Consider the following 23,140-nt stretch of genomic DNA (forward strand, 5'->3'; position numbering starts at 1 on the left):
CTTACCTGGTTTTAATATCATCTGCAACGTGGATCACGCGCGTCGAGGAACAGCAATTGCTCTCAGAGATCATATAAAATTCTCACACGTTGAAAAAAGTTTAGATGGTAGAATAACTACACTTAGAATACACAACACCACTCTGTGCAATATATATGCGCCATCAGGCACGGCTCTCCGTGCAGAACGAGAACGCTTCTTTAATTCCACACTACCATACTATCTACGTCATCAGACAGAACACACAATTCTCGCTGGCGATTTTAACTGTGTTCTGAGGCAATGTGATGCAACAGGACACAACACAAGCACAGCTCTTCAAACGCTAGTACGCCACATGCAACTACACGACGTCTGGGAGAAATTGTACTCTCGTACTCCTGGATACACATACATAACCCAAAGCACTATGTCGAGATTAGATCGTATATATATATTAGCTCTAATCTTCGGGATCAACTGAGAGTGGCAGATACACATGTGTGTTCATTCACGGATCATAAAGCGCTCACAGCGAGAATCTGCCTTCCCAATCTAGGTAGAAGACAAGGCTACGGATTCTGGTCACTTCGCCCGTACCTCCTAACGCCCGACAATATCAACGATTTCCGAAATCAATGGCAATATTGGACCAGACAACGGCGCTATTATCCGTCTTGGATCAACTGGTGGATGTACTACGCCAAGAAAAAGACTAAGTCTTTCTTTCGGTGGAAATCGAAAACTGCCTATGATAACTACCATCTTGAGCACCAGAGACTCTACAGTCAACTTCGACAGGCATACGACGACTACTATCAAAATCCTCGAATGTTAACAACAATAAATCGGTTGAAGGGAGAGATGCTTGCACTCCAACGAACACATACACAAATGTTCATGCGGATCAACGATACGCATATATCCGGGGAACCACTCTCCACTTTCCAGATAGGCGAGAGAACTAAGAAGAGAACAGCGATCACTCAGCTTCAAAATGAGCACGGCGAAACTCTCGAGAGTTCTGATGCAATAGAAGAGCATATATATAAATATTTCTCTGAACTATACAAAGAAAATGAGAGGGAAGATCAACCAACAGAAACTGTGTTTCGGTGCGAGAGAATTATTCCAGAAAACGACGAGATAAACGAAACTATGATGAACGACATCACAACAGCAGAAATACTCTCAGCAATAAGGGCGAGCGCATCCAGAAAGGCACCGGGCCCAGATGGCCTCCCGAAAGAGTTCTTCCACAAGTTGTTCGATGTGATACACAGAGAACTCAATCTGATCCTCAATGAAGCACTCACTGAAAACTTTCCATCTGAGTTCGTAAACGGGATAATTGTAATGGTGAAAAAAAAGAATTCCGGAGACACCATAGGGGCATACCGACCGATCTCGCTGCTAAATTTTGATTACAAGATACTAACACGCATTCTGAAAGGTAGACTTGAGACAGTCATGAGAAGACATCGGATTGTAGGCAACGCACAAAAATGTGCAAACCCTGACGCGAATATATTTCAAGCAACACTTACTCTCAAAGATCGAATAGCCCAAATGATCAAAAACAAACAACGGGGGAAGCTGATCTCCTTCGACCTAGACCATGCATTTGATCGCGTACGACGTTCGTTCCTATATGGAAATATGAGATCACTAGGCTTCAACACACAGTTTGTGGATTTACTCTCACGATTAGCTGATCGCTCTTCATCCCGCATATTAGTAAGTGGCCATCTATCTCCTTCATTCCGTATCCAACGATCGGTCAGACAAGGATGCCCAATCAGCATGCACCTGTTCATTCTCTATCTTCTTCCACTAGTGAGAGAACTTGAAAATGTATGTGGCACTGATCTAGTGGTGGCCTATGCGGACGATATAAGTATGATTGTAACATCAACACGCAGGATAGAGCAAGCTCGCGACATTTTCTCTCGGTTTGAGCAGTTAGCCGGGGCGAAACTCAATTGGAACAAGACGAGTGCAATTAACGTTGGGCTCGTAGATGAACTGGCATTGCAAGTACCTTGGTTACACACAACCGACCAAATTAGAATCTTAGGTGTAACGTTTGTCAACTCTATTCGACAAATGACATCCATAAACTGGAATGATGTAGTCATCAAATTTTCTAGATTAGTTTGGCTCCATTCATTGCGAGTTCTGACTCTTCATCAAAAAATAATGCTCCTCAATACATTCATAACATCCAAAATTTGGTATTTAGCATCGACCCTAATGCCGCTCAACGTTCATACGGCAAAACTGACATCGACGATGGGCACGTTTCTGTGGAGCAGAGTACCAGCTCGGATTGCTATGCAACAATTGTCACGAAGTATCGAGAAGGGAGGATTAAAGCTCCAGCTTCCAGCTCAAAAGTGCAAGGCGCTTTTAATCAATCGTCATCTTCAAGAGATAGAGTGCATGACATTCTACAAAGCTGTGATCCTCCAAAACGCTGTTAACCAACCAGTCCCAATAGCTGATATACCATGCTTGAAGCTAGTCCGCCAATCCTATTACCAGCTGCCAGCTCATCTGTTACATAATTTATCTGCCGGTAATTTTCTCCAATACTACGTAGAGCAAACAGAAGCACCGAAAGTCGAACGCGACAACCCGACCGTTAACTGGAAACACGTTTGGAACAACATATCTACACAGAAGCTGACATCATCACAACGAGGAGCATTATATATGTTGGTGAATAGAAAAACTGAACATCGACAACTAATGTGCACAATTCGAAGAGCAGACGATGAATATTGCGTACATTGCAACGTAGTGATAGAGACTCTGGAGCATAAATTCTCTGAGTGCCCGAGAGTAAGAGCGGCATGGTTTCTCTTCAGACTAAAGCTTGAGACGATATATCCAGGTGGAAGACGACTGTGTTTCGAGGATTTGATCAAACCATCTCTTTCTAATCTATCAAAACATATTAGGGTAAAAGTGCTTAAATTGTTTATAAATTATATTAATTATATTAACCAAAGTAATATTGATATAGATACAGATGAGCTAAAATTTTATTTAGAAACGAACTGAAAAAATAATGTTTTAAACTAACAACCATATCTCAATAAACAAATAAAAAAAAAAAATAAAAAAAAAAAAAAAAATTATATGCGTTTAAAATTAGACCACTTTTCGTTACATACCATTTTGGTAGAATTTGCAACGTGCACCCCTATATCGAAAACAAAGACGTAGTCCTACGTCAAAACTAAAAAACGCCTCTAAACTGCTAGCAAAAAAAGTATCGCCCTGATTGTTTGCATGGAGCGTGGAGGGCGAAACTTTAAATAAACAAACAAAAATACAGTAGAATCCAAATTTTTAGGTTAATTTGTTGCGTTTCAAAGCACTCATTCGCATGTATGAAAAAAGCCTTATGTTTACATTTGTAAGTATCGCCCTTTTCACAAAAAGCGTTGAAATGAAATCGCAGCTTCTGATATCACGCTATCTCTGAAGTGCATGCGTGCATAGTTCCAAATTTTACTTTGACATCGACTTTTTCTAAAGGTGACTTCCCAGTAGTAGGTATCCTTGATTTGAATTACTATCGCTAATCCTAATGCCAAAGAACAAATAAAAACCTCTCGAAAACGAACCGTTTGGGAAAATCATCATCGTTACTGGAATTTTCATTTTCACGAAACTTTTCGATAACCTTCCGTCGCTTGCCTTAATGCACTTTGCAGTGCTCTGAAAATCTAGCGAAATCGTCTTAGGGCACCAGCGGGTCTAATTCAGAGCTATCTGCGCGGCGAGTTAAATCTGTAAAGAATTCTAAAAATTAATTTCTATTCCATAATTTTCAGTTCAGCAATTCGAGAGATCGTGCTCACCGCAAGCCATGAAAAATAGACTGCGTTGTGAAGCGATGGTCACTATTTATTAAAAAAAATCACGGTTAAATAAAAAATAAAACTATTGAAAAATTTCAAATAGTTTATAATTTTCACAAACTAATTAGGAAAAATTGTTTAATAAGCTTTCGTAATATTGTGTGGGAAAAAAGCTGAAAATTTCAGTATGTTCTCTATCTGCAACATATAAACCCTTAAGTGTACCAATTAAATGGTATACGAATTGGAATAGGTTCGCCAAATTTTGGAAGGAGTCTATAAAATAACTCTTTGAAAACTACCTAAAAATTGTTGTAGTTCGATGCAATAAAAAATCCCCAAAAAGGAAATTTACCTATTAATGTGAAATACAGTGAATAATACATACAGTAAAAACCCATTTTCATCAGTCTCATGGTGTATTTTAGGCTTACAAAATGGGGTCATTGACTAAATCGGGACATATTTATTTCCTTCTTTATAATAAACTGAAGCTGTTAAAATATTCTTCCCGTCCATTGATGTAGTATGATAACTATTTCTGATTATGATGAACTTTTTATTTTTGCATATTTCCATCTTCATGATATGGAAAACACACCCAAAAAAGGATTTACTCGAATTCAGTCTTGTTCGTCTGCTAGAGCCCATCAAACATATGATCATATTTGGCTGATAAACTCGGGGTTTCAATGTATTATAATAGATATTCAGCATTCGAAGAAGTTTCTGGTGAACGAGTGTAGAACGACTTTGTTTCTACTTACTTGAAGTCAGCGGCGTAGCCAGAAATTCGGTTTGGTGAAAATCGATCTTACTGTCTAAACGGCATAATTCCGAAACCATAGTTATAAAATTATGCAGTATTATTTTTCAGAAAATAGTAAGAGTTCGAGTCTTTAGCGAATTTGTTTAGTCTTTATTGTAGTCATGAATGTTAACCTGAGAAAATTCACCATAAATACTCCTTGGACGATATACCGTCAAAATTATTTTATCAAATGATGCGCTGTTTAACGTTTGTAAAACTCATCGAAGATACTAAACCTCCGAAATTGGCGGTTTCAAAATGATGCTATCTTGACCTTAACCCATTCATGCCCATGTTGTTTGTGGACAACAACGTTTTTAAACAGATTTGCTCACAAAAACAAGTAAGGCTTATTAATGTGATTATTGCCTTTAATTTGAGTATTAACAGTTACAAGGATAAGCTCTAGAACTGAAGTTATTGCAATTAGTTTGATTGGATGCCGATGGAGCAGTGCTGCCAGGGATAGTTTACGTTGACGACGGAAAATGTTTTTGCCTTTCTCATATAAAGAAAGGCTATGCAATCACTGTAAAAATCGACTTTTTAACGGAGGCCCGGAGGGCCGAGTGTCATACACCATTCGATTCAGTTCGTCGAGATCGGCAAATGTCTGTGTGTGTATGTATGTATGTGTGTGTGTATGTGTGTGTGTCATTTAAACTCACACAATTTTCTCAGAGATGGCTGAACCGATTTTCGCAAACTTAGTTTCATCTGAAAGGTATAACGCTCCCATAAGCTGCTATTGAATTTTTAGTTGATCCGACTTCCGGTTCCGGAGTTACGGGTTGAAGAGTGCGGTCACACAGCAAATTCCCATATAAACTGGTAGCACCATGATGTTCAAATGATGTAAAACATATTAAAATTGATGTAACATTACTCTAGTTTGCGGGTCTGAATCACTAATGATCAATCAAAGCAGCTTTGACCACATTGGCCACCTATGACGGCTCATGACGCCCCCGGGGAACCCGCCAAGTTCCTAAGCTAATATCACATCCATTCCCCAACGAATTCTCTACCGATTTTTACAAACTTGATTTCAAATGAAAGATACAGTAATGCCATTGACTGCTGCTGAATTTCATTCTGTTCTGACTCTTGTTTCCGGAGTTACAGGGGTGTTAGTAAGGATACACTGGAATTTCCCATATAAATCGGTACAATCGTAATACCTCAGAGGCTAAAAACTATTGAAATGGTCACCAAATTACTTCTAATCGCAGATCTAGATCACTGATTGCCAATCAAACATTCTTTGAATATATTGTCCACTATCGACGATTCCGGAAGTCCGGAATTCCAGGCATATTCCACAATTAAAGTCACATCTGTTCATCGGTGATGACTGAACCGATTTTCTCAAACCAAGTCTCAAATGGAAGGCAAAATATGCAGTTGAGTATTACGTCGCCGCCCCTCCTACCCCCGCCTTGCCCTTACACCTCCCTCCTTCATCACTCCCCTCCCCTTGGACCACCCTCACGCCCGCATTTCCTTCATCCACCCCGTATACCGAAATAAGATGAAGGATTTCTGACGCATCCTCCACTCTCACTCTACTAACCCCCCATTTCCTCCACTTTCAAACCCATTCCACCAACATTTCAAAATATAATTACATGAAGATAACATTGAACTCATGCTGATTAAGGTAATTAAATACTATTCTTTTGCCTTTCTCATATAGAAAGGTTATGCAATTGCTCCAAAAACCGACTTTCTAACCGAGGCCCGGAGGGCCGAGTCTCATATAACATTCGACTCAGTTCGCCGAGATCGCAAAATATCTGTGTGTATGTATGTGTGTGTGTATGTATGTATGTATGTATGTATGTATGTATGTATGTATGTATGTATGTATGTGTGTGTATGTGTGTGTGTATGTGACCAAAAATGTCACTCATTTTTCTCAGAGATGGCTGAACCGATTTTGACAAACTTAGTCTCAAATGAAAGGTGCAACGTTCCCATAGGCTGCTATTGAATTTCTAATGGATCCGACTTCCGGTTCCGGAATTACGGAGTGATAAGTACGAACACGCAGAAAATATCGATTTTAATAAATTCTGCAATGAATGTATAAAGGTGAAAATTTTTCCAAAATATGACCACAACTGCTTCGATTTGTAGTATTCAAAGTCCATTCAAAGTCTATTTGGCCACATTGGCCACCATCATCGGTTCCGGGAGCCCCGGCGGAAGTATCTAAATTCAGAATAACAGTCACATCGGTTTCTCGGAGATGGCTAGACCGATTTGACTAAACTTGGCCTCAAATGAAAGGTATTGCGTCCCCGTAAATGGCTATTTAATTTCTTCCCGATCCGACTTCCGGTTCCGGAGTTACAGGTTGTGGCGTGCGATCACATAGCAAATTGTGATTCAAACCGATATTCCGATGAAAGCAAAAAAGGTAAAAATTTCGTTAAAATGTCTCTCAAACAACTTAAATTTGCTGTTCTAGGTCACCGACGGCCAACCAAACTTTCGTTGACTACATTGACCACCATAGATGGTTCCGGAAGTGCCCGGGAAAAGCGGCCACCTTTCAAAATTTTCGAACTCACATCAGTTTCCCGGAAATGGTTTGGCCGATTTTCACAAACTTAGTCCCATTCGTAACCCAACTTTGTACCGGGAAACAAGTGCTTTTTGTTCTCTCCGGTGTGGTTTAGTTTTTTCGGTGGTACGAAGGTGCTTGCTGTGGCAGAGGCTGCAGTAAAGCATTACTAATAAACAGTCCCGCGAGTGATAATTGTTACCTGCGATATCAGTTAAAGTAGTGCAGTGAAGTGCGTTATTAAACATTTTTCTTGCCTGAAAGACGGCTTTGTTTAGACGAGCTATATCAGCTCTACTGTGTGAAGGTCACGCGGGTGACGGATAAAAGAAACGAAGGATCAATTCACCTACCAGCTCGTCAGGAACCAACTGGTGAAGTTTTTCGTTTTTTACTTTTCTTATCGATTTTTTTCTTTTTATTGCTTTTGATTTTTTATTTTGATTTAAGTTAAACAGTGCGGTCGAGCGTGTTGCTCCCGCAACAAAATGGAACAAACAGAAGGATCACCCTCCGAAGAGGAATATTATGAAGAAGAACGTATATCTGATACTGAGACAGATAATGTTATGGTCGATCCACTTCCCCCACTTTCCCCCAATGTCTCACAGCCCCCCCGAGTCAAGGTTTACCAGGATGGATCCGCTGGTCCTTGGGTGGTATACTTTCGGCCCAAAAATAAACCGTTAAACAGCATAACTGTTGCACGGGAGCTGACAAAACGTTACTCGGCCGTAACCGAGATTAAAAAGGTTCAGTCAGATAAACTGCGCGTAGTCGTTACTGACTTGAAACAGGCCAATGATATCGTTAGCAATAGCCTCTTTACGCTGGAGTATCGCGTCTACATCCCTTCTCGTGATGTGGAGATCGACGGTGTGGTAAGTGATGCGGGTCTAACTGTCGATGATCTGATGAATGATGGGGCTGGCCGCTTTAAGGACCCTAACCTTCAATCAGTTAAGATTTTGGAGTGCAAGCAATTGCACTCAAAGTCCATCGAAGATGGTAATTACTATCCATCAGACTCGTTTCGCGTAACCTTCGCCGGATCTGCACTTCCGAGCTACGTTGAAGTGGGAGGAGCTCGTCTACCTGTACGCCTGTTTGTACCGCGGGTCATGAATTGTTCCAATTGCAAGCAGCTAGGTCACACGGCCACCTACTGTAGCAACAAGCAACGGTGCGGTAAATGTGGGGAACGCCATGCGGATGATACTTGCAGTAGGCCCGCTGAGAAGTGTGTTTACTGTGGGGAGAATCCGCATGCACTTTTGACATGCCCAACGTACAAACTTCGCGCGGATAAACTGAAGCGATCCGCCAAAGATCGCTCCAGACGCTCTTACGCAGAAATGCTTAAAAGAGCTGTTCCACTTATCTCCGAAAACCCATTCGCTCTCTTGCCAACTGACGATAACGCCTCTAACGACCCTTGCGAGGGGCATTCTTTGGCTCCGCTTGGAAACTCTAGGAAAAGACCTAATCAAAACTCACCTGAACTTCCTCGTAAGGGTCCTAGGTTGTCCCAAACAAGGGTACAAAATAAAAATAATTCATCAACTGGAAGTGCTGGTACAAATCCGAAGATAATACCTCCTGGTTTTGGGAAATTGAGATACAACCAGGAGTTCCCAGCACTCCCCGGGGCACCAAAAATCCCAAGTGCTCCAATTTTACAGTCAGAAACTCAACCTAAAACGGGATTCCTTAAATTTTCTGACATTGTGGACTGGATATTCACAGCTTTCAACATTACCGATCCTATGAAAAGCTTGCTGGTTGCTATTCTACCAACAGTAAGAACATTTTTAAAACAGTTGACTGAACAATGGCCCCTCCTTACAGCGATCGTATCCTTCGATGGCTAACTTATTAGACGGAATCAGGGATCTGATCACTGTTTTACAGTGGAACTGCAGAAGTATTATCCCCAAAATTGATTCATTAAAACACTTGCTAAATTACAATCATTGTGATGCATTTTCCCTATGTGAAACATGGCTAACTTCTAATATAAACCTCAACTTCCACGATTTTAACATTATCCGCTTGGATCGAGAAGACTCATATGGGGGGGTACTTTTAGGGATCAAAAAGTGCTACTCCTTCAATCGAATCAACCTCCCTTCGACGCCAGGCATTGAAGTTGTCGCTTGTCAAACAACAATCAAAGGCAAAGATCTTTGCATTGCTTCTATTTACATTCCTCCTCGGGCCATGATGGGATATCGAAGATTCTCCAACGTGATTGAACACCTTCCCTCGCCCCGCCTGCTTCTTGGAGACTTTAACTCTCACGGTACGGGGTGGGGCTGTCTATACGACGATAATCGATCTTCGACAATTCAAGACCTTTGTGACAACTTCAATATGACAATTCTGAACACAGGGGAAATGACACGAATTCCTAGACCACCTGCGCAAGCAAGTGCACTGGACATATCTTTATGCTCGACATCACTACGGTTAGATTGCAAGTGGAAGGTAATATCTGATCCCCACGGTAGTGACCACTTACCAATTGTAATTGCAATCACCACTGGTTCAAGACCATCGACACCAATCAATGTTCCCTATGACCTCACACGAAACATTGATTGGAAGAGCTACGCTGCTGAGATATCCAAAACTATCGATTCAACACAGATACTTCCCCCGGAGGAAGAATATAAGTTTTTGTCCAACTCGATTCTCGATAGCGCGATTCAAACTCAGACGAAACGAGTACCCGACGTGAACACCCAAAAACGTTCTCCCAACCCGTGGTGGGACAAAGAGTGCTCAGACGTGTACGCGGAGAAAGCTGCCGCGTATAAAACCTTCCGGAACGACGGGTTAGTTGCTAGTTATCGAGTGTACGCGATATTAGAAAAGCGAATGAAAAATTTAATGAAAGCTAAGAAACGCAGTTACTGGCGCCGGTTTGTCGACGGGTTAACAAGAGAAACATCGATGAGCACTCTTTGGGGCACGGCCCGACGTATGCGAAACCGAAACAGTACTAACGAGAGCGTGGAATATTCAAACCGTTGGATATTCGATTTCGCCAAGAAGGTTTGTCCGGATTCCGCCCCGGCACAGAAAATCTACCGCGCCGCGTCGCCTTACAATACCGCGAACGAAACACCGTTTACGATGGTGGAGTTCTCACTTGCTCTCTTATCATGTAACAATAAAGCCCCGGGGCCAGATAGAATTAAATTCAACTTATTGAAGAATCTGCCAGACTCTGCCAAAAGACGCTTGTTGAATTTATTTAATAGGTTTCTTGAGGGTAACATTGTCCCACATGACTGGAGACAGGTGAGGGTCATCGCCATCCAAAAACCAGGAAAACCAGCCTCCAACCACAATTCGTATCGTCCGATTGCAATGCTGTCCTGTATCCGGAAGTTGTTCGAGAAAATGATCCTGTTTCGGCTCGACAATTGGGTCGAAACAAATGGCTTACTGTCAGATACACAATTTGGCTTCCGCAAAGGCAAAGGGACGAACGATTGCCTTGCGTTGCTCTCAACAGAAATTCAAATGGCATATGCTAACAAAGAGCAGATGGCATCAGTATTCTTGGATATTAAGGGGGCTTTCGATTCAGTTTCGATCAACATACTTTATGAGAAGTTGCACCAGCATGGTCTTTCGCCAATTTTAAATAACTTTTTGCTAAACCTGTTGTCTGAAAAACAAATGCATTTCTCGCATGGCGATTTATCGACATCACGATTTAGCTACATGGGCCTTCCCCAGGGCTCATGTCTAAGCCCTCTCCTCTACAATTTTTACGTGAATGACATTGACGAATGTCTTGTCAATTCCTGCACGCTAAGGCAGCTTGCAGATGACGGTGTGGTCTCTATTACAGGTCCTAAAGCCGTCGACTTGCAAGGACCACTGCAAGATACCTTGGACAATTTGTCTGCATGGGCTCTCCAACTGGGTATCGAGTTCTCCACGGAGAAAACTGAGCTAGTCGTATTTTCTAGAAAGCGTGAACCAGCGCAACTACAGCTTCAATTAATGGATCAAACTATTGCTCAGGCTTCAACATTCAAATATCTCGGGGTATGGTTCGACTCTAAAGGTACCTGGGGATGTCACATTAGGTATCTGAAACAGAAGTGCCAACAAAGGATCAACTTTTTCCGTACAATAACTGGAACATGGTGGGGTGCCCATCCAGGAGACCTAATCAGGTTGTACCAAACAACGATATTATCAGTGTTGGAGTACGGATGTTTCTGCTTTCGCTCCGCTGCGAACATACACTTCATCAAACTGGAGCGAATCCAGTATCGTTGCTTGCGTATTGCCTTGGGTTGCATGCACTCGACCCATACGATGAGTCTCGAAGTGCTGGCGGGCGTTCTTCCGCTGAAAAATCGATTCTGGGACCTCTCATATCGATTGCTCATTCGATGCGATATTCTGAACCCATTGGTGATTGCAAATTGCGAAAGGCTTGTCGAGCTTAATTCTCAGACCCGATTCATGTCCTTGTACTTCGATTACATGGCACAGAACATCAATTCATCTACATATAACGTCAACCGTGCTCATCTCTTAGATACTTCTGATCCAACTGTATTTTTCGATACATCCATGAAGGAAGAGATTTGTGGAATTCCGGATCATATTCGCCCACAAGTGGTCCCAAATATTTTCTATAACAAATACCATCAAGTCGACTGCGCCAAAATGTTCTACACTGACGGATCAATTCTCGACGGGTCCACAGGCTTCGGTATCTTCAACGAAAATCTTGCTGCCTCATTCAAACTCAATGATCCTGCTTCAATTTACGTCGCAGAATTAGCTGCCATTCAGTATACTCTCGGGATCATTGACACCCTGCCCTCAGACCATTACTTCATCGTTTCGGATAGTCTCAGCTCCATTGAGGCCATCCGTGCGGCGAAGCCTGGAAAGCACTCACCGTATTTCCTGGGGAAAATACGGGAATATCTGAGTGCTTTATCTGAAAAATCTTACCAGATTACCTTGGTTTGGGTCCCGTCACATTGTTCTATTGCGGGCAATGAGAAGGCGGACTCTTTAGCCAAGGTGGGCGCATTAGAAGGCGACACTTACGAAAGACCAATTTGCTTCAACGAATTTTTCAGTATCTCTCGTCAGAGGACGCTCGATAGTTGGCAAACCTCATGGAGCAATGGGCATCTGGGACGGTGGCTACATTCCATTATCCCGAAGGTATCAACGAATGCTTGGTTTAAGGGGTTGGATGTGAACCGGGACTTTATTCGTACGATGTCAAGGATCATGTCCAACCATTACTCGTTTGACGCGCATCTCCGTCGTATAGGGCTTGCTGAAAATAATCATTGTGTTTGTGAGAACGGCTATCACGACATCGAGCATGTTGTTTGGCTGTGCTCAGAGTACTGTGTTGCCAGGTCCCAACTAATAGATTCCCTTCGGGCCCGAGGTAGATCACCCTATGTGCCAGTCCGGGACGTCCTGGCAAGCCGTGACCACCCCTATATTTTTCTTATCTATATCTTTTTGAAAACCATTGATGTCCAAGTTTAATACATTTTACCCTCTCTCATTCACAGTAGAATCGCACCAACCTATCCCTGTATCTACAATATGGCATTGCTTCACGAGTCTTCGGTGCACACTCTTCTTGATAACCGTCTATCCAGAACATCATGACATACCGCACATGCAGATGATATAGAGTGCCAATAATTATCCGAAATATCGACCCTCCCCTCGCCCCTGCGATTACAGGCTGGAAACTACAACACTACAACAAAGTGTGCATATCCGCCACAATGATCAATCAGCAAACGACGATGTCAATTACACAATATGTATCCCACTTCCTACCTTTTTCCTTTACTAACATAAGAGGGGAGCAAGCCGCCCCTAAATACGGCTTTCCCTTCCCCCACTAACATGTGACATGTAATATAAAAAAAAAATGAATTATCGGCCTCGTTAAGCTACAGCATTTGGGCCTAAATAAACGTATTTTAAGATAAAAAAAAAAAAAAAAAAAAAAAACAAACTTAGTCCCAAATGATAGTTATAATATCCTCACAGATGTCTATAAAATTTCGTACGGATCGCTTATATGGGTCCGGAAATATAGACTAAATCGTCCGGTCACATATGAAATTCCCATATAAGCCGGAACTCAATTTTTTTTCAAAGGGGGGACCTCATGAAATTTCAGAAATCGAATTCGTATTTTTGATGCCAAACATCTTAAAAATGCATGAAACGTCGAGATTTTATGTTATCTCGAAAAATTTTTTTTTTATAAAGATCGACTTTTTGGGACTTTGCCGATTTCGCACCTTTTTTTCAGTTCAATATTACCATGGCTGTTTTTTCTTTTTCAAAATTTTAGAACTCGAATAATGATTTATTTTCCTGTATATAGTTGTCATGTGATGTATAATAATAAAATGTAATATATGCATTTAAAAGTTTTTAATGAATATAAACAACGCACACATTCTCGTGATCAGGGTTGCCAAAAATACAGAATAATCTGTATATATACAGATTTTTCAGCCATTTTCAGACCAAGAATCTGTATGTACAGATATACAGATTTTTCCGTGTATGTACAGATACACAGATTTTACAGTGATGTTACAAATACTGTTTTTAGACATATTTTTTCAGTTTCAGTAATGCTTCCTCTCTGTCTCTCTCAGCTTAGCCCAGTATATTAAAATATATCTTCACTTTTAAGATTGGTCGCTCACTCTTTTTTTTTTTTTTACAATGGAGAAGACCTTTATGTCCTAGCCCAGTACACGTGCTAACGGTAGGGTCCAATCTACCACACGGGGTGCACTGGGGGCGTGTCGGACTCGAATGGTGACCAGCCATTAATACCGACTAAACTCCATTGGGCTCCGCCATCATTCCTCCCAGGAACTACCTCTCGGTATTACTTCTGGGGGGATGGCTGTACTAAATGTACTCATTCACTCTCACTCACGCGATCATACATCCTGTATGAGGCTTACTTGGATGCTCTCTCAATCACACTTTGATTCACTCTCAAACACACCCACATGAGGCTGACTTTTGTGCTCACCTTTTACGTTCCATGCGAGGCTGACTTGTGTGCTCACCTTACTCATTCCTTGCTAGGCTTACTTTTGTGCTCGCCCTACCCATCCATGTGAGGCTGACTTGGGTGCTCACCCTATCACCTGATTCACTCTCAATCGTGCCACTCTATTGTACCTTTGTCACTCCCTCTGGCATCCCATGTGGGACATTTTTCTTAGGCCCCACTTCTGACATACCATGCGAGGCTGACTTTTGTGCTCACCTTTTTCATTCCTTGCTAGGCTGACTTTTGTGCTCACCTCTACCAACCTGTGAGGCTGACTTTTATGCTCACCCTTAACATGCAATGTGAGACTGACTTGGATGCTCACCCTTTCACTCCTCTGCCACGCCATGAGGCATCGATAGCTTAATTCCAACATACTACGCTACGACCCTCCCGTCTTGGCATGAGGCAGTCCACTTATACGCCTATACACTCACTCTTCTGTCTTGCTTCGGGGTGGCTGGGTTTACCCCTTACGCGGTTGCCATTCGCTGCGCCAACCTACCTCGACATGAACAGACCATTCACTCTCTTATTTTGCGCTTGGCCTTTTTCGCTCCAACTAACCAATCACTAGTTAGCCGTGCCCGCCGTCTGTTGCTCGGTTCGCCAGATTACCTGTAGCCTACTGGCAATCTGGATGGTAGCAGCCGAGACTGCGTTCCACTTCTCCACCGTTTGACACATCCGCTGAATAAGCGTATCCGGGGTTGTGTCCCAGCCACAGACGTCAAGCATTGCTCTTCTTTCGACGTCGAACCGATGACATACGAACAGTATGTGTTCGGCAGTTTCATCTACACCTGGGCAGTCCGGGCAGACTGGGACCTCCGCGTGCCCGAACCTGTGGAGGTACTGACGGAAACAGCCATGGCCTGACAGGAATTGTGTCAGGTGGAAGTGAACTTCCCCATGGGGTCTTCCCACCCAGCTCGATATGCTAGGTATCAGCCGGTGGGTCCACCTACCTTTCGAGGAGTTGTCCCACTCACGCTGCCATCTGGCGACCGAGGTCACCCTGGTGCACTCGCGGGCTCCCCTATTTCCACGTAGCTCAAAGCACTCCTCATCTTCCCGAATGACCAGCCCGACTGGCATCATGCTCGCTATCACGCAGGATGCATCGTGTGATACCGTGCGGTAGGCAGATATCACTCTGAGGCACATCACGCGGTAGGTGCTCTCCAGTTTCTGTAGGTAACTGGTTACCCTCAGTGCTCTTGGCCATGACGGGCCGCCGTACCTGAGGATAGATACGGCAACGCCTGCCAGTAACCTACGTCTACTGGCGCACACCTTTGAGCTGTTGGACATCATTCTCGATAGTGCCGCAACAGCAGTCGACGCTCTCTTGCACGTATAGTCGACATGGCTGCCGAAGGTCAGCTTGTCGTCTATAATGACTCCGAGAGACTTCAGACTTCGCTGTGAAGTGATCGCGACTTCTCCCACATGGATAACTGCATGTTGTGCCGACTTGCGGTTGTTGACGATAACTACCTCCGTCTTATGATGAGCGAGCTCCAGGCCTCTCGCGCTCATCCATTCCTCCACCGTGCTAATCGCGTGTTCTGCGGTTAGTTCTACCTCAGGAATTGACTCCCCGTAGACCTCCAAGGTTACGTCGTCAGCAAAGCCGACGATCTTGACCCCAGGAGGGAACTTCAGTCTCAGAACCCCGTCATACATGAGGTTCCATAGCACCGGGCCTAGGATCGAGCCCTGCGGGACTCCGGCGGTAATCGGAACCCTTTTCTGACCGGCATCGGTCTCGTATATCAGTACGCGGTTTTGGAAGTAACTTTCCAGGATCCGGTACAGACCCACCGGTAGGCTAAGCCGGTGTAACGAGAGCGCGATGGCATCCCAGCTTGCGCTGTTAAATGCGTTCTTCACGTCAAGTGTCACTAACGCACAGTATCGAATACCTCGCCTTTTTCGTTGGATCGCTATCTCGGCAGTATTTATCACTGAGTTGAGAGCGTCCACTGTGGACTTACCCTTCCGAAAGCCAAACTGGTTGCTTGACAGACCGTCCGTACCTTCCGCGTACGGGGTGAGCCTGTTGAGGATGATCCTCTCAAGCAGTTTGCCAGTCGTGTCTATCAGACAGATTGGTCTGTACGCCGATGGGTCGCCTGGCGGCTTCTCGGGCTTCGGCAACAGCACCAGTTTCTGCCTTTTCCATCTATCGGCGAAACGGCACTCGTCAAGGCATCTCTGCATAGCTAGCCTGAACATGTTCGGGTTCGCTATGATCGCTGCCTTGAGAGCGTTGTTCGGAACTCCATCCGGCCCTGGAGCTTTGTTCATTGCTAGGGATTTAGCCACTGCGAGTAGTTCTTCGTTCGTCACTGGAGCCACCATTTCGACCGTGCCCGCACTGTCTCGTAGTGCAGGTGGCCAGGGGCTTGTGGCTCGAGACGGGAAGAGTACTTCGATAATCGTTGCCAACCGGTCCGGAGACCGTTCTGGGGGTGAGGAGCCCCCTTTGGCCATCACAATCCGGTAGGCGCCACCCCACGGATTCGCGTTGGCACTCTCACACAGGTTGTCGAAACACGCTCTCTTGCTGCTTTTAATAGCCTTGTTAAGGGCTAATTTCGCAGCTCGAAACACTTCACGGCGGTTCTCTCTTGCATCCTCGGTGCGAGCTCTTTGCATCCTACGTCTAGCTCTGAGACAGGCTGACCGTAGAGCTGCAATCTCGGCACTCCACCAGTATACCGGGCATCTACCGTTTCTTGGCAGTGTTTTTCTCGGCATAGTGGCGTCGCACGCGCGTGATAGAACAGCTACCAGCGCATCCCCGCTTAGACTGTCGGTGTTGGCCTCCAGTCCCAGGGCCGCGGTGAAAGCTTCGCTGTCGAAGTGATTGGACTTCCACCCGCGTACCTGACAGGGATCTCCCGCCCTCGGATGCTGCACACCATAGTTGATCTTAAAGCGGATTGCTAAATGATCGCTCTGGGTGTAGCCTTCGTCTACCCTCCATTCCATGCCTGGAGCCAGACTCGGGCTGGCAAAGGTCAAATCAATCCACGCCTCCACTCCGTTTCTACGGTATGTACTAGCGGAGCCATCATTAGCTAGCACAGTATCGAGTTTCGCAAACGCTTCCATTAGCGCTTGACCCCTGCTATTTGTACAGCGGCTGTCCCACTCCACTGCCCAAGCGTTGAAGTCTCCCGCTATTACTACCGGTTTCCGGCCCACAAGGTCCGACGACAGCCTGTCGATCATCTGGTAGAACTGTTCTATTGGCCACCTTGGTGGGGCGTAGCAGCTACAATAGAACACACCATTGATCTTGGCAATCGCCACACCCTCGGCGGAGGGGTGTATTACCTCTTGAACCGGGAACCTTCCCGTTGTACAGATTGCCACCATTCCAGACCCGTCCAACGCCCAATTGCCGTTGCCGGCAGGGATGCTGTACGGGTCTGATAAGAGGGCGACATCTGTCCTCGACTCCGAGACTGCCACAGCAGCTGTTGGGCTGCTGCACAATGGTTAAGATTTAGCTGTGTGACTCTCACGGCTTCTTCTTATTTAACTCGCCGAAGGGACACGAAGGTCCGCCCATAGCATGCTTATGGGCTTGCTTCTTAGCGGTGCAGATAAGGCACTTATATGCCTTAGTGCACCCCCGCTCTTTATGCCCCTCCTCGCCGCAACGACGACATAGCTTGCTCCTATCTATGCCTTTGCATTCGTATGCTTTATGGCCGGATTCTAGGCACCGATAGCACCTGTCCACTGAAGGCGGCTGGGGTATACTAATAGGGCATACCGACCAGCCGATCTTCAGCTTCCCTTTCTCGGTTACCTTTTTGGCATCCGCATTCAGTAGCCTGAGGTAAGCTACTTGGGTGCCAGAGGGTCCGTCCCTCAATCGCACAGAGGCCCGCTCGATTGTGACGCCGCAGTGCTCCTTGACGGCTGCGACGACGTCCTCTGCGGTCGTGAACTCGTCCAAGTGCTTGCACTGGAGAGTTGTTTCCGCACCTAGCGACCTGATTTGGGCGCCCTCACCAAGGACCTCTTGGGCCAAGGCCTTATATACTGCACTTGATTGTGCGCCTCGCTTCAGCACCAGGAGCATCTCTCCTGTGTTGGTGCGTCTTACGCTACGCACATCCTGCCCAAGGGCCGAGAGGCTTTCGGCCGCCTTCATCGATTTAAGGACATCGGCGTATTTGTCCTTGTCGGTTTTTAACCACAAGGCTTCGCCTCTGTCCTTGGCCTTCCTCACAGGCCGCGGTACCTCCGGTTTCGGTGCCGGCTTTTTCTTGGTGACCAGCGTCCAGGGGTTTGAGCCCCCCTGCCCCGGTCGTGCCGGGTTGCTGGTACCATCGCTCTCCACAGCGAGGTCACTCTCGCCCTCGCTTACCTCACCCAGGCGGCGTTTGACCTTGACGGTTGCACGCCGAGTGGTGTCGGTTTTGGCACCCTCGCCTGGCGACTTCCTAGGGCGCTTCGCATTCGATGTCGTCTTGCGATTGCCCTTTCCTTTTCCCTTCGAGGGGAACTCAGTCGCCGCTCCGATCGACGTGGCTGCTCCGTAGAAGGTAAAGGCCACTGTCTGTGAACCTCTATCGACCTTCTCTCTTTCCTCCCTATTGGAGGCCACTGTCTGGGTTTCTCTGTCGGGCCTCTCCCGACATTCCACCCTCTCAACATAGGCCTGCTGTTCCTGTCTTGCGACACGAACAGCTTTCCGGAGCTCCAAGAGGCTCAACTTCAACTCCTTGGCTATGTTCTGCTTTGCGCTAGCGAAGTCGATTATAGAATCGAGTTGCTTCGCTACTTTGCGCATCGCAGCTATTGGCCCCTCCGATGCATTGGTAGGGATATTACCTACCGCTGCTGGGGGGTCACTGGTGCTTTCGGGTGCAGCACTCATCGCTCCACTACTCTCCCCACGGGGGGGAGACCTCGCCAAACCACCTCTTGCGAAGGGGTTTGGCACCTCCGTATGTTTGTTTTTATTTTTATTTACCTCCATGTATAGTCCCACGAGTAGCGCGAGAAATATATATCCGCCACGCCAGAGCTCCGCATTAGCGTGGTAAGGGACGCTTACTGTGGGGGTTGCCCAGGTACCCCACAGGCTCCGTTAACGATCGAGCATCTTTTTCACCCCCTCGATCACTCATCCCTCGGCACGGGTCGCTTCACGCCTTGGAATTGGGGTTATGCCCTACCTTGCTTTACGTGGTGATCTCGGCCCGGATCATCACAACCATCCTCCTTTACCAGGGCTTTGGACCTGTAGCTCTGATTCTCAATAGTTCCATGTACGTATGTTATTACAGACGTGCTACTATTGAGATCCGTCATTCGCTAGCGGAGTTAGCTCACTCTGAAGACAAAAGTTTGTAATACACTCAGGTTAGCACCCAGCAAACGTCTGGCTGAAGTCTACTTCCAGAAACGTTAACGGCCAATTTCTTCAAATGATTGAAACGGTTTTCGGAAAATTGGTCACCAGCAACCTGAAAACTGGTTTTCATCCAGTGAAGAAATTGGCCGTAATTGTAATGCTCTGTGTCTTTGTTAATTCTCAATTTTTCCGAGAATTCGACAGCTGCATTGGTCGACTTAATGTAAAGTCATTAAATGAAGAAGAAAATTATTTTTCAATTGCGCACATTGCTAAAGTTCAAGTTTCTGGATGTAAAATATCAGAACGACTTGTAGTGTTTTTTATAAAAATGTAAACATGTCCTTGCTTGACTGATTTAAACCACAAGAATTAATATCTTCGATAGATTATCCAGCAAAAGGTTAAACGACTCAGATTCGATACAGATATCGACACAGATTTTGCGAAGAGTAAATACAGATGAAAAGATTTTTTAGGACAAAAATACAGATTTAATTTTGGCAACCCTGCTCGTGATTCATGATTGAGAAAGGCACAATTGCACCGCTAGGTGGATTAAAATAGGTTTTTTCATATATCTTCGTTATGTTGCAATATTATTGAAAACTGATAAAACTTATCAATTTAGACTGTCGTTGGCTACGTTTTCTACGTAATTGGACTATTGTAATTATTCTAGGAGAATTGTATTGAGCATTAGAAGGTAAAAATTGACCAGCTTCTAGCACTGCCATGGAAGCACCTATCTTTATGAAAATAGGCTTTTCGTATTTCTTCTTTCGTTTTCAAGGCAAAATAGTTTTTAAACCTTACATGCACTAGAAAAAAGTTAGGCATGAAAGGGTTAAATTACTGTTTTTGAACATTTGACCTATACATGTAATTGGCCATATAACAAAAATCAAATGCTCATCGAAATCGATCAGAAACTGCTAGAGTCGAATAGAAATCGTCATTTTTCATAAATTTCTCTCTACATTCGGAAAGTGTTTTTTTTATTCAAATCGTTTATTTGATAAGGCACGTTGCGTTAGCTTGGTGCCAATTTTGTTTTGTTTTACATTTTAAATTGCTTAGAACTAGGGGGTTACATATAGGCTGTCTAACGCAAAACTTTTTATAGCCCTGCGCCGCCTATGTTTCATTAAATGAACCAAGAAAATGATGTCTTTACAACATTTGTCCAAGGAGTATCATACAAATCGAGAATAAAATCCTTGTTTACGCAGTATAAAAGTGACTTTTTGTTATGTAGATTGTCGAAATGGGTAAGAAATATGGCAAATATTTATTAAAATTGGACATTTCTTTCTAATATTGTTTTCAGCAACGGAACTTGAGGTCGAAATATCTATTGTTGATATACTGGATTATGTCGGTGAGTCAGTAAGGCCAATAAGGGAAGGTCACGCTGTATTTGCCGCAAGCCATGTAGTTTGTATCGGTTACCGGAAATACGAAGAAGCTTACATTGACGTCATAGCTTATGTCAATCAAAGCTCTCATCCAGGACTCACGCCTCACACAGTGGAATTAAAAATCTGTTCTGATATCGAAAAGTGGATCTTGAAATGTTCCTGTAAAGCTGGTACTGCAAAGTGCAAGCATATAATAGCTTGTCTCCTCCACCTCGAAAGGTTTGTGATCAACATGAGCTATTTCTATTAAATACATTCAGTTGATTGAACCAAATGTGACTAAGTTACATAGCTCACAATCCTCAACTTTAGGATCAATTAAAACACCCACGATCCACATTTTTTAGGTACAGAAAACTTGACTATATGTCTTGCACTGACGTAACGCAAGCTTGGGGTATCACCAAGAGTCAAAAAACAGCTCCCTGGACAGCAAAACGGATCAATGATTTATGCTGTGTTAAAATACCACAGAAATTGAAATATGTTGAGAACGAACTCGAGGAACACATATTGTCTGAATCCTTTGGCCGAATATTATCGGGTAATTAAATATCTAAATATGATGTTATATTTCTCTGAACTTGATATTTTCCGCAGTATCTAAGGAATCCGCAATCTCTAAACACCGGAATGGACGATTTTTGAACAACTTAAAGGTATACCCGAATCGTGCCTTGCAGGCAGCAAGAACAACACAAATCGACCCATTCTGTTCGGCAGATGAGCTTAAAATGTGCCTAACTGACGAACGAAACAAAATTAACATTGTATCTTGTGATTCTGATACTAAAGCGGAGTACGATTATTTTGATAATTACATAAAAACCGGAATCGAACAATCTGTAACAATTGCAATGGAAACTAAGAATCAGAACACGAACAATTGGAAGATTCATCGATCCATACGTATTACCGCAAGTAGTTGTTATAAGCTTTACACTTACATCAAAAACAAGAACCCAGATTGGGACAACAAAATCACTCAGTACTGGGACTTGAGGACACTAAATGTAAAAGCAGTAAAACATGGCAAAGAGGCAGAACCGTTGGCATTTAATTGCTACAAAATTAAGCGAAATCCAATGATGAAACAATGTGGTTTAGTAATTCATCCATATGAGAGTTGGATCGGTGGTTCTCCTGCTGGATTAGACCCACTTATGCATATCGTTCTGGAAATTAAATGTCCTGGCGATGCTAATTCGTCTCTGGACGAGATCTGTAGTCCAAGTGTCAAGAGATATGTAAAACGTTGCCCAATAGCTGGAGATTTGAAACTTCACAGTCACCATTCATATTACTGTCAGGTGCAGATTAACATGTGGATTTTGAATTGTGACACGTGTGATTTCATAATATATTCAATGAAAGACGATGACTTCATAGTTATTGAAGTGCCTTTTGATACCCATTTCGTTCAGGCTGTGGTAAACGATTTGAAATATCTTTTCTTTGAAAAAATGCTTAAGAAATTATTGGTACTGAGAAAAGTGTCTAACGAATCATCTGTTTAAACAACATCTGTAAACTTTGAAATATATTTAATTCAAATAGTAAACTAAAGGCTTGAAATACAGTTTATTTCATTGAAGCGCTTCACTGAATAATCGTTCCATTTTACCCAATTCATCTGCAGTCATGTTTTCCCCATGCATGCCGCATTTTTGTCTAAAATTTATCATCATTTAAAACCGGTTGACTCAAGTTCACTAAACCGCAAATGCACGTCATAATATCATCGATATGACCAAGAATACACGAGTGAATAGTTCCATTCAAAATTTCAAAAATTTTAATTCTTTGTATCACTCGTTCTACGTGTATACGGGATCGGGCGATAGACTCGTTTCGACTGGCTTCAGTTGGAGTAAGGCGCTCTCCGCGCATAAATGGTGGAATATGTAATTTGATACATTTGGATAAACACTCGTTTTCAATGGTTACGCCTTTGTCGACCATTATTTCATCAATATGAGCTTGTAAACGGTCTATTA

At 43.9% G+C, this 23,140-nt stretch overlaps 1 protein-coding gene across 17 annotated transcripts in view; it reads left to right on the forward strand.

Moving 5' to 3' along the window:
• The window catches only part of LOC131682950 (uncharacterized), a 1,036,787-nt gene that overhangs the window by 876,031 nt on the left and 137,616 nt on the right, over nt 1-23,140 (forward strand). Inside the window, exons 9-11 of one of the 17 annotated variants that reach the window (XM_058964754.1) lie at nt 21,053-21,362; nt 21,491-21,687; nt 21,744-22,675. The exons of the other annotated variants lie outside the window; for them this stretch is intronic. Of the exons in view, the coding sequence (XP_058820737.1) occupies nt 21,053-21,362; nt 21,491-21,687; nt 21,744-22,660 (1,424 nt within the window). The 3' untranslated portion in view covers nt 22,661-22,675. Of the gene's footprint in view, nt 1-21,052; nt 21,363-21,490; nt 21,688-21,743; nt 22,676-23,140 lie in introns of those variants that run through there. 17 annotated transcript variants of the gene reach the window in all.

This window comes from Topomyia yanbarensis, chromosome 2 (assembly GCF_030247195.1).
Source record: "Topomyia yanbarensis strain Yona2022 chromosome 2, ASM3024719v1, whole genome shotgun sequence".
Taxonomy (NCBI): Eukaryota; Metazoa; Arthropoda; class Insecta; order Diptera; family Culicidae; genus Topomyia; species Topomyia yanbarensis.